At 40.4% G+C, this 12,121-nt stretch overlaps 1 protein-coding gene across 1 annotated transcript; it reads right to left on the reverse strand.

The window, feature by feature from the left end:
- Window positions 1-3,231: 3,231 nt before the first annotated feature.
- On the reverse strand, window positions 3,232-12,100 carry CDC37L1 (cell division cycle 37 like 1). The gene is made up of 7 exons (XM_027709745.2): window positions 11,974-12,100; window positions 10,400-10,681; window positions 9,054-9,144; window positions 6,361-6,476; window positions 5,955-6,077; window positions 4,912-5,067; window positions 3,232-3,964 (listed from the first exon to the last, which is right to left on the reverse strand). The coding sequence occupies exons 1-7, from the start codon at window positions 12,076-12,078 to the stop codon at window positions 3,863-3,865; spliced, it is 975 nt and encodes a 324-aa protein (XP_027565546.1). The 5' UTR covers window positions 12,079-12,100; the 3' UTR covers window positions 3,232-3,862.
- Window positions 12,101-12,121: the final 21 nt, after the last annotated feature.

The raw sequence follows: 12,121 nt of genomic DNA on the forward strand, positions 1-12,121 counted from the left end.
GCTACTGTTGTGTCTCTTATTTGGAAAATATGTTTGCAAACATTGACTGGTGTAGGAAACACATTTCAGAATACAGCTTAATTAGAAAGCACGTGGGTTGATTTACTCATTAAATGAAGCAACAATGAGGATATAAAAGCACATTTCTTGAATGCATCATAAGTTGGGGCTAGCCAGAAGCTGTGGAGAACTATGACCACTATTCTGCAAAAAGCCATTTCAGACCAGAACTGGCATTACAGATGGGTTGATCCCACAGAAGAGTCATCTTCTTGTAAGTTTGCTTGCACAGATGTTAGTTGGTTTTGCTTGGCTTAAATTACACTTAACGCTTGCTTGGATGAATTTGTCTTATTACTAAGTTTACCCTCAGAGCAACTACCTTGCAGGCATAGGAAATAGAGTTTCAATGATGTGTAACACATTTGGTAAAGCCTCTCTCTAAGACCTTATCAATAAAAAGACAGCAGATACTGAACAGATTAAGTGTAATCTGGTAAAGCTACAGCTAGATGATCTTGACTAGTGAATGTCTCTTTTCTAGCATCTCTGAAAACAACTGCCCATTGATGCCAGTGCCACGATTTTCAGTGGTCAAATTATTAACTTTGGCATATTACTGTAGCAAGTTTTATTGTAGCAATTGGACTGGTTTTCATGAGATTCTTGTCTCTGACCTGCTCTTGTGTTTATTTATTCACTAGATAACTGGAATTACAAACCTTCACAATCCACACTTTTTGACAGCCCAGGAAATGCAGACACTGCTGTTTTTCAGTGAACTCTCCCAGCCCTTTTTTTATGCTGGGATCAAGAGTTTAAAGAAGAGTCAGCAAAACCTGAGAAACAAGCAACTGTGTCTAGGCAATGTCTGAAGGTAGCTCTGTTCTAGTAATGCAGGTCCCAATCTCCTTTTGCAGTGACTGTAGGCAGCTGCAGAGCTGTGATGTTGACATACCTTGGACTGCATTTGCACATCAAGTTTTAGCACTATCAATTTTGAGACATGTTTGAATCTAAAAAAAAAATGGTCATTGCAGAATTTGTAAAGCTTTACCGTTACTATAAATGAGCAATACAGTAAGCAGCTATCACTACAATCAGTTTTCCTTACGTTTTAAAGAAAGCTTGCCAAAAAGGTAGCCCACTTGTACTGTCCTCTTCAGAAATGTCTATATGGAGACTGCAGACTGAGTTTAAACTTCCTTAAAGTCATGGTTAGAAAACAGTAGGTACCATATTACAGTGCGAAATCCTGATTTGCTGCTTACCCTGATTTTTGCATTTTGATTTCAGTAAAACGCAGTGATGATTGGGGATTTTTGCCAGCCTACATAAGTTTCAGTGAGTCAGAAGGGAGAAGGAATGTCCTTATTATCTGACACTTATTCCCACACCATCCAATTTATCCCCTCAGAAACTTAAAAAATAACTCTTAGTGTACCACAGGTTGCTAGATCAATGGCTTTACTCCTAATGGTAGCAATTGCAAGTCACTGTGCTACACTGCCCTTACTATCCTCACATAACATTCAGTTAAAAAACAACCTGAAGTTCCTAGTTTTCCCTTAGTTTCCCTTAATAATTAACTAATTAATAAGGAGGAAGCAGTGTCAGTGTTTACTTATCCTTTCTGGAGTATCTGTCAAGCTTGAAAAATACAAATCTTACTGAAGCTGGTTATCTTCAATTTGCATGTGGGACAGAGCTGCTGCGTGCTGCTTTATCTGCAGTCTGTCTGCCAAAGAATGCTACAGAGCACATGAAAAGCTACTTCTGTCTGTGGATCTGCTGCTGCATTTGTACCAATTAGTACAATACAGACTATTGTACTAATAGTCTATACTCTGGTACAGACTGCAGACTTAGACTTTTCCCTATTTCTATTGTAACCAAACCTGAAGATTACTGGATTCCAGCATGGCTTTTCATAGAATCATTACGGTTGGAAAAGACTTCCTCTGACCAATCACCACCATGTCAATTAGAAAATAGCACTGAGTACTATGTCCAGTCATTTCCTGAACACTTCCAGGGATGGAGTCCACCACCTCCCTGGGCAGTCCATTCTAATGCCTGACCACCGTTTCAATGAAGAAATTCTCCCAGATGTCCAACCTGAACCTTCCCTGGCACCTCCTGAGGCCGTTTCCTCTCATCCTATTGCTAATTGCCTGGAAGAAGAGGCCAACCCCCACCTGGCTACAACCTCCTTTCAGGTAGTTGTAAAGACCAGTAAGGTCTTCCCTGAGCCTGCTTTTCGTCAGGCTAAACAACCCCAGCTTCTTCAGTTGCTCCTAGTATGACTTGTGCTCCAGACCCTTCACCAGCTCCATTGCTTCACCAGACGCGCTCCAGCACCTCAACATCCTTCATGGAGTGAGAGGCCCAAAACTGAACACAGGATTCCTGTAACCAGTGCCTAGTACAGGAGGTCAGGCACTTCCCTGGTCCTGCTGGCCACACTATTTCTGATACAGAGCAGGATGTCATTGGCCTTCTGTGTCACCTGGGCACACTGATGGCTCATGTTCAGCTGCTGTAAACCAGGAACCCCAGGTCATTTCCAGCTTTCCAGCCACTCCTCCCCCAGCCTGTAGCATTGCCTAGGTTGTTGTTTTGCCTGAACTAAAAACTGCAGGTAGACTGTATTCATTGAACTATTGAAACCAAGATGCCTCCCAGACCTTGTGTACAATCCGAACAATACAGTAAAGGACGGAGTGTGTGTACTGATACCGTTATTTGAGGGATGAGCTGTCTTCACTGGAGTCTTCCAAATGAAGTACGTGTTTTTATAGACAGACCTGCTGTAACAGCAGCAAGTTAGAAAAGCACAGTAGAGTTCTGGATTGCAGAAGTTCTGTGGAAGGCCTTGTCTAGAAATAGTATTTGGATTTCCAGCTACTCAACCAGGAAGCTTTCAATGATTTTCCACTTTAATTGTTTGAGTTGACAAATGTCAGAAACCCACTTTGGTTTGGTAGCATATGAGGGACCTTTCAAACGCCACATGACACCTTACCCTGTATGACCTGTGACAAAACTTTTTGTTTAAACTGAAGTCTTAGCCTGACCCTTGTACCTCAAGTTCACCCCATCCAATACTTCTACCCATAATGACACTCGGTTTAAAAAAAGAATCTAAAGTTAGCCTTATGAACAAGAAGAGTCAGACTCTCAGAAATCATACAACCCAGCACTCATTTGTACACAAGTGTTGCTTACATGTTAGGACAAAACCAAGTTACGTTTAATGAAGGTACAATATTACATTTATATCCCCTTAATGGAGGTAGAAAGCCAGTGTTTTAATCTAATCCATTCAGATCAGAAATACTCATACCAGATACTGATTTATTGCTATTAGTGATAACCAAATTTGAGAGCTTATACTGTCAGCAAGGTAGCATGAATACAGTTGCAATCTCCAATGTTCAGAGTAAATCATGTCCACATCTGTAATAAGACAATAGCAGATTCTACCAAGAATCTGCTGCTTCTTGTAAACATTGTATTTGTGCAGATTTTTTTTAACTTTAATTTCTAAAGTCATGAAAGGCAAGGTTAGTAGCAGAAAACACATCCAGTTTCACATTCAGCAATATAAGAACCCTGCTCTTCAAGGACAACCAAAAACCTAGCAGCACATTTTCAAACAATATTACAAGTTTTTCTCAATTACCCACCCTTCAAAATCCCTTTCTCCCTAAAACCAAACAAAAAACAACAAAAAAATCTGACACCAAAAATAAAGTGCAGTACCCAGAAAAATAAGTGTCAAGAAAATAGCCATGTTTGTTTCTTTGGGGAAAAAAAAAAAGGGGAAATAAAGGAGTACTTGGCCTCAGTCTTAAAAGAACTATAATGTGTCCATCATTTTTGATTCTTCTTCATCTCTTTGTATCACAGAGTTCAGACTGCAGACATCTGTGTTTATGGAACCTTGTAGATCTCCTGTGTTCTGCAACAGATGAAAAATTGACAGCTTAATTCTCCACAATTGTATATACGGAGAAAGAAAGAGAGTGAGTGAGAAACAGATTTTAGTTTAAGTAAACAGTTTGTGTTGTCCATTTTATGATGGGACAAATTTGCAATAGTAAGAAAATAAGCTCTGAAAAAACCATCAACCATCAGTGTGTCAAGAATTTTTAAAATTTGCTGGAATAGCTTGTGTTTGGTCTTAATATTTCTAGCACCTAACTGCACATTTAGTTCTTAAAATTCAGCTGTTTCATCTTATGTGAGAGATAATTTAATCAAATTATTTGGAATAAGTACTTTCAATTGTGACACCTTCCCTAATACCTAATTTTTGACAATCCTTGAAGTTGCATCTTCATTCCAGAATGTGGCCATAACTAGAACTTTAAGAAAGACCTAAGTATATGCTCAGTTTGCTTTTATCACAAAAATAACTTTCCTTAAGCTTGACGTCTCTTGCCCAGAGAAGTTGTGGGGTCCCTGGAAGTGTTCAAGGCCGAGTTAGATGGGACTTTGAGCAAAGTGGTCTAGTGGAAGGTGTCCCTGCCCCCATGGCAGGGGAGTTGGAACAAGATGAACTTTCAGGTCCCTTCCAACTCAAGCCACTCCATGATTCTGTGACTTACCAGAATGATCCCATGAATAGGACTAGTTATTTTATATTGCTTGTGGTAAAGACTGTGAATACAAAATGTAAAGGCACTGAACAAACATACGCTTTTGACCTTATGCTGATGCTTTCTGAATTCTACCAAGTAAAAAGAAAGCCTGTATATGCCCTGTGTATTAATAATACTGCATGCTATATCCCAAGCACTAGCAGTTCCAGGAATAATCCTCTTTATATGTTGGAAAGGTACAGCTTCTCAAGACAAGACCTAATCTTACTTTAGTTAAATTAATTTCTAGAAATAATAAACCTACCTGTAAAAAAGATGTCCTCTCTCCTACACAACCAGGATTGACATTGAGATCATGTAGTAACATAGTTTGAAAGCCATGTGATTGTGACCAGATTCTCACTCTCGTCTTGAATGCCTCAAGTTCATTTTTAAAGGCCTCAAAATAGCCTTCACCTGTCTGCAAAGAGAATAATTAAATACGTGCACTTTAGTCAGATTTACTTTTGGGTTGTAAGCATGCACAGTGCTGAAAAAAACCAATGCAGTTATACTACCTTTTGGGGAATAACAGCTGTGAACAACTCAAGAATAATGTTAGTCAATTCAAAACCACATTTCAGGTATTTCTTTTTAAGACAATCTCTAGCATTTATATGTAGAAGTAATTGATTTTATCTAAGGACATGTAAAATTAAATCTAATTTTAGCCTTTCATTTATTCCAATTCAGAAGGTACCCTTGGAATAACAGCTGCTTGTTGAAACCCTCTGATCAAAAGTAAAGCACAAGCTGACTCACATTTCAACTGCGGCCCTTTAGGCAATACTAGATCCATCAGTCTCGAATAACTGAACATAGTGCAGTGTACAGCAAACCACAGTTTCAGTTTTCCCATATTTCTGCTGCACAGCTCTGGATTGCTCTATTTCAGTAATGAGAAAGGGACACTATTTTGGGCCCCACTGTAAACTACATATAAAATGGAAAGTTGTGACAATACGTAAGTACACTTTGAAAACACAGTGTAATTAGTCAAAAACCAGTCCTTAAATAGGTCTGTGTTTGCTGTTACTTAGTTATTACTTGTTTATAATACCCCTATTGTCCCCCTGCTGCATCTTGCTTTCCACCTGGAACAAGCAAAATCCACTAAGCTTTCATTTTCAGAATTGGAATTACAATAAATTATTTTGTATAGAAAATAATTGCTAACAAAACACCTTCCCATAAGGCTAAGTCAGTCAACAAATTATACAGCCTCATATGGTTAAGAAGAAACCTCTAAAACACTGATCCCTTGTCCAACATCAAGAGTTTCTCAAATCATTACCCAAGTTGACTTACTTTGGCTTTTTGGAAAAAGAGACGAAAACATCCTCTTGGATCCACATTGCAGCTTTTGGCAATTTCTATAATAAACTGCATTACAACTGCTTGGTGTGCTACTTGCTCCATCAGAGCTCTTTTCTGGAAAAAAAAGAAAAAAGTTGAATTTATGACTTAAAGAAGATTCCTGTGATTATATTTCTAAAATTGAGCATAATTTCCTTTTGTTCCAGTTCCTAAACAGATGTGAATTGATGCTTACAGAAGCAAGGGGACTTATAATTAGCTGTAACTAATATGTGACAATGCACTATCAACAAAGTAGTGAAGGAAAGAACAGTTAAACAGCTGATCAAGTTGGTCACCTTTTTTACAGTGCGAGTGGGAAACCATATGCTTTCAAAGAATTTAAACATCTTCATACCTGTTCAGCTTCCAGATGAAAACACCACAACATGAGATATCTAGATGTTTCTTCGCATACAAGGTATGGGTGATCAGACAAAAACCTTTGACTATCATCCCATCTGCTCAGCATGCCTAATAAGAGAAATATAGATAAGACATTTGAAATGGATAAAAGATTTAATGCAGGAAGGGAGTTACTTGCATTGATACCCCAGTATATGTAACAACTTCGCAGTTCACTAACCTCAGAATGACAGCATGCAGCTAAATTTGGGGGATTTATACATAAATGCTGAAAATGCATAAATGCTGAAAAGAGCATTACCAGGAGGTATAATTAGACTTTGAAATACTAAAAGTAGATTATAACAGTCACGCATCTCTAGCATCACTGATAAGTTATTGTTAATCAGTTCTCATACACACTAAAGTGGTGTGGGTATCTGTTACATCTTCAAATAGCTTAAAAAGTTTATGGATAGAGATTTACGTTCAGTGATTCTGACAAACACAAATTCTTTAAATGTTCACAAATAAGAATGCAAAGAACAGAACTGGTAATACATCAAAAATGGAAGTCATGATTTGCTAGGTTTTTAGAAAAACTGAAATTAATTACACAAACAGCTTGATCTCAAAAAACAAAAGCCACATCAGTATTGGATAGTTAATTAGAATTGCGATATCATGATGCTACCTTCATGTAACAAGCTGAGTTTAAAAACCAGAACTAAAGACTTAGACCACTTAAAATTGTCCTTCAAGTATCACTGACAATCATTACTGGCAACAGGTACCAGATGTACAGCTTTACCCATCATCATATCATCATAACTGGGCTAAAGATCATTCAGTGGTAATGACCTAAGCTCATCTTAATTCTAGCAAACAAATCCCTAAACAGAAAGCAACAGCTAATATTTCTTCCTGTTTTCAAGTTATTCTGTGTAAGTTCTTTATTGCTTGGAAGCCAGAGCAGGATTCAGAAACAGGACTCATGCACTAGTGAAGTCCAGACTGCCCCTTGGCACCACTTAGCATGGAACAAGAGACTTCAAAAAGTGTTAACGTACTGTTGCTTTTACAATGGACTTATGTATTTCAAATTAAAATAACAACATGGCTTTGAATTTAGGAGGTACGAAAAATGTATCATCCTCTTTAATAAGGTTGCTTCTGTCACAGTTTAATCTGATAGATAAAGAGTACTTTTACACAACTCTCAGCTAGGAAGCCTGCAAGGAAGCCTCTTTTTTTTCTTGTTGAAGTGCATGGCAGGGCAGATGTCTTCTGATTCCACTATCATTACACTGAGCAGTTAAGGTCCTTGAGAGAACCTTCACCTATTACTGCTGTTTGCATTGCTGTGCCTCAACCTGGTACTTGCAAGGCTTGCTAAGGCTAACAGGGCTAGAAGCCTTTTCTTAAAAACAGCTTTAAGAGCCTTAGAAGCCAAATAGCTTAGTAAAAACAAGTTTGTTGAAAGAATTCAATTTTGCCAACTCCATCCTGTTCTTGATTGTTCTGGAATTCCAAATATAGCTACACTATACTATAGTCTGAAACCAGCCTGTAACTAAGAATGGAAAGCACTTTAGAGAACCATCAAAATTACAGATTACTGAAAGATCAGCTTTGTGCTTAATTGCGTTCAATAATTATGACAGAGCTAAAGTGACACCTAGTGGATAATTGAGTATAGTTTTAAACGCACAATCCTGTGCACACATACTTTCAGTAGGTGTTTACAAACATGTCCATTAATCAGTCATTACCCTTGTAGCTTAACAGATGCCAGAAAAACATTTATTAAAAGGAGAGAGCTATGGACAATCCCATGCACTTTTACACACGACTTGTATTTCCATGAATGTCCCTGCCTTTTCCCACTGAACAGCAGAGAAAGTTGCTAGAATTGTAGTTTTCATGGCTTGTCCTGGTTTCATCTGGTATTAATAATAATTGTAATGAAAAAGAGGGAAGACAGCAGGAGGGTGAGGGGGAGAGCAGAGGAGAGGGACAGAGAAGAGGGGTGGGGGGAGGAAAAGGGCGTGGGGGGAGAGGGAGAGGGAACGAAAAAACTCAAAAGGAACACTCGACACTCAATATAGCTTCTCACCACCCCCTGACTGATGCCCATCTCATTCCTGAGCAATGATCGGATCCTCCCAGTCAACTCCCTCATTTATATCCTGGGCATGGTGTTCTGTGGTGTGGAACATTCCTTTAGCCAGTACAGGTCAGGTGTCCCAGCCATGCTCCCTCCCAGTTTCTCATGTACCTAATGTGCACCTGATGTCAGTGCATGAGACAGTGAAAACTCCTTGATTTACAGTAAGAGCTACTGAGCAACAACCAAATCATCGTTATGCTATCAGCATTATTCTCATAATGAATCCAAAACACACAGCACTGTATCAGCTACTGAAAAGAGTTTAATTCTGTTCCAACTGAAACCAGGACAGCTTAAGCTCAGTTGAGTATTAATTTTTAATTATTTTTTCAATTGGAGTTCTTGTTGGTCACAGGAATTAACGAGTTTCTTCAATTAACACCCTGTTTCTCTTTTAAATTATTATCTGTCTTGATAAAATAGAGCTGAACAGTCTTTATCCGGGTCTTTCATTTGTTAGCATTCATTCTATACAAAAAGGAGCAAACCAACATAAATACTGTAGGGACTGCAAAATGTTGGAAAAGCAGACTCACCAAAGTGTCTAATCTTTTGTTCATGTTTTTGCATAAGTGGTTCAGACACAGCTTCATCTTCTATTTCTTTTCTTTTTTGATTAATAAAACTCTGAGGAAGAGAAAAATTGTACTATCACAGAAACTCCAAACATACTGTTTAGTGATATAAAGGAATATTATATTTTAATATGCTACTATTTAAAGGGCTATGTTCTAATTTGAGAGTCACATCATATTTCAGAAGGTTTTCTTTTAGAATATGCATTACCTCATAACAGAGTTTTAAGGTCTCATTATAGTCTCTGAGAAACTTCTGTCCTCAGATGGAAACTTACTGATGTGTCAGTGATAAGAACCATGTACACTGCATCCTGGATGCAGCTAAATCAGTGAAATTAGGAGATGTGCTAGCCGTTTAAATTAAATTGTTAAATCAAAGCTGAGATTCTACTATAAAAAAACTTTGTGCTAAATAATCTGTATTATAGTATTCAGTATTAGAAGCAAACTAAGTTTCACATTTTGGGTTGGCTGGGACAATTAAAGATCAGAGTTTCACTCCTCCCTGCCACAGACAGGGACATCTGTCTTCCACTGGATCAGGCTGCTCAAAGACCCATCCAATCTGAACTCTGTTGCTTCCAGGGATGGGGCATCCACAGCTTCCCTGGGCAACCTCTTCCCATGTCTCACCACACTAATAATAAAAAAATTTCTTCCTTATATCCAATATAAATCTACTTTCAGTTTAAAGCCATTGCCCCTTGTCCTATCACAACAGGGTGTGATGAAAAAGTCTCTCTCCATCTAAGGCTCCCTGAAGTATTGAAAGACCACAATAAGGTAAATAAGGGCTCTCCAGCAGTCTTCTCTTCTTCAGGCTGAACAACCCCAACTCTTTCAGCCTGTCCTCATAGGAGAGGTGCTTCAGCGCTCTGATTATCTTTGTAGCCCTCCTCTGGACCTGCTCTAACAGATCCATGTCTTTCTTGTACTGGGGAACCCAGAGCTGGACGTAGCACTTTGGGGGATCTCACAGAGGCAGAGCAGAGAGGCAGATAAACGACATCTGTAATCTTTCCCTTGGCCACTGCTGTAGTCACTCCATCATAGAAGGCCACTCAGTTGGTTAAGGCAGGACTTGCCCTTTGTGAATCCATGTCCCAAATCATCTCCCTGTGCTCCATGTACCTTAGCATAGATTCTAGGAGGATCTGTTTCATGATATTCGCAGGCAAAAAGATGAGGGACGTACTCCATTTTTGTGCTGTACTAGACACAGAATACATTCAGAGACTAGTAACAACCAGAATGAACAAAAGAGCCTAAGACTTTTTTTCCATGCACACCAATATGGGTCATACCTTATTAAATACTTCCTTACTAACAGGATCTGCGTTCCATAGATTCTGTCTTTCCCTCTGGTTCAGTGCTTCTTCTTTCCTTCTCCACTCTTCCTCTCTCCATCTCAACTCCGCCGCTTCTGTCCTCGCTTGAGCAGACTCTTGATCGCAGGATTCTGAATTATGCAATGCTAAGCTACCAAATTTTTGCTGGGCTTCTGCTAGGTTCCACGTGCATTCTACAGAGTGCTTGACAAACTCTCTTTCTTTTTGGCAGGCTAATTCAATCCCCTGGCTGTATGTCTGTGAGGAAAATCAGACATGCTATTTATGGAGGGAAAATTGTCTGTTTACAGTTTGTATAGAAGCAGACTGGCCTAAATCCCAAAGTTAATAATTATGCACCTGGAAGGCACCTTAGATATGCAGCATTATATCAGCAAGAGTAATGAAGCATGGCATTGCACAGCTGCGTTTTGTACAAAAATATTTCCAATGCAAGCCACCTTAACTTTGTTAAGTGTATTTGCAAAATCCTGGATCATGTACTGCTATCAGTTAAAGTCTCCAGACTGTAAAAATACTTCTGACACAGCTGAACCCCTCTGGCTATCTTTAGGCTGCAACATTAGCAGCAGCCAAGTGTGACAATACTCTGAATATACACTTCTGAGAAGAAAGTATCATTCTGGTGATGTCAGATCACAACAGTAAAGTAACTGCTGCTGCCTGCATTCCAGTATGGATTAGTACTAAACAGATGGCCAATATCTTCTTCCCTTGAACCGACACTGAAAGTGGAATTTAAGTTACAGAGTGGCTGAGGCCCAGCACAAACATATGCTCCTTTTGGTCAAATTTGTTGAGGAGGTTATCACTCATAGCTGGGAGAGAAAAATGTCGTCTTAAGCAACTCTGCTTATATTACTTCCAGGAGTGTGCTGGGAATTCACGCTCAGTAATTTAAGAAATTATCCTCTATAGCATATGCCATGCCTTTTCCACCAAAAGTGAAGAAGAAAGCATCCATATGCATTAGGTCCTCAGCGTTCCAGTGCCATGTTATGAAATCTGCACTGCTGATAACCTCTGGCAGGGGCACACGAAGGACAAGCTGAAAAAAGATTATCTGAAAGAAACTTTAATGCAGGTACATCAAAGTTTTTGTCCCAGTTTTGTTTCGGAATTACAGCATCCTTACTTCTGCAATAACAAGAAGAAAATCCCACTCTTTGGAAAACTAACGTAATGACAGCTTCTTGCGAGAACACACAGAATTCCCAACAACGTGTTTATAAATCGCCGACTTGCCCTGGCCAACAGCGAAACACACTGCCTATGTATCTTCTCTTCAGGCACAGGGATGCTGGGATGACTCCAGCCCAGCTCCTTGCACATCGCTTGCCCAGGGTGGAACCGCTACCCAGGGCCGGCGGCAGACGCCAGACTCTCCCCCCCCGTCCCCGCCGGGCGCCGGGCGGGCCCTCCCGCAGCGCCCGCCCCGCCCGCGCGGTGCCCGCGTCCCCCCGCCGCTCCCCCGCAGGGCCGAGGCGCCCGCGGCCCCGCCAGCCCCGCGCGGGGGAGCACGGCTGTACCTGCACCTCCGGCAGACGCTGGCGGCAGGCGGGAGCCTGCGCCCGCTCCTCGCCCTCCTCCTCCGGGGCGCTGCCGTCCCGGGAGCGCGGCAGCCACAGCGCCATGCCCGGTGCCGTCCCGGCGGCGCCACCGCCTCGCCGGAACTGG

This window comes from Pipra filicauda, unplaced genomic scaffold (genome assembly GCF_003945595.2).
Source record: "Pipra filicauda isolate LSUMZ 115617 unplaced genomic scaffold, ASM394559v2 scaffold35_size7292922_pilon, whole genome shotgun sequence".
NCBI lineage: Eukaryota > Metazoa > Chordata > Aves > Passeriformes > Pipridae > Pipra > Pipra filicauda.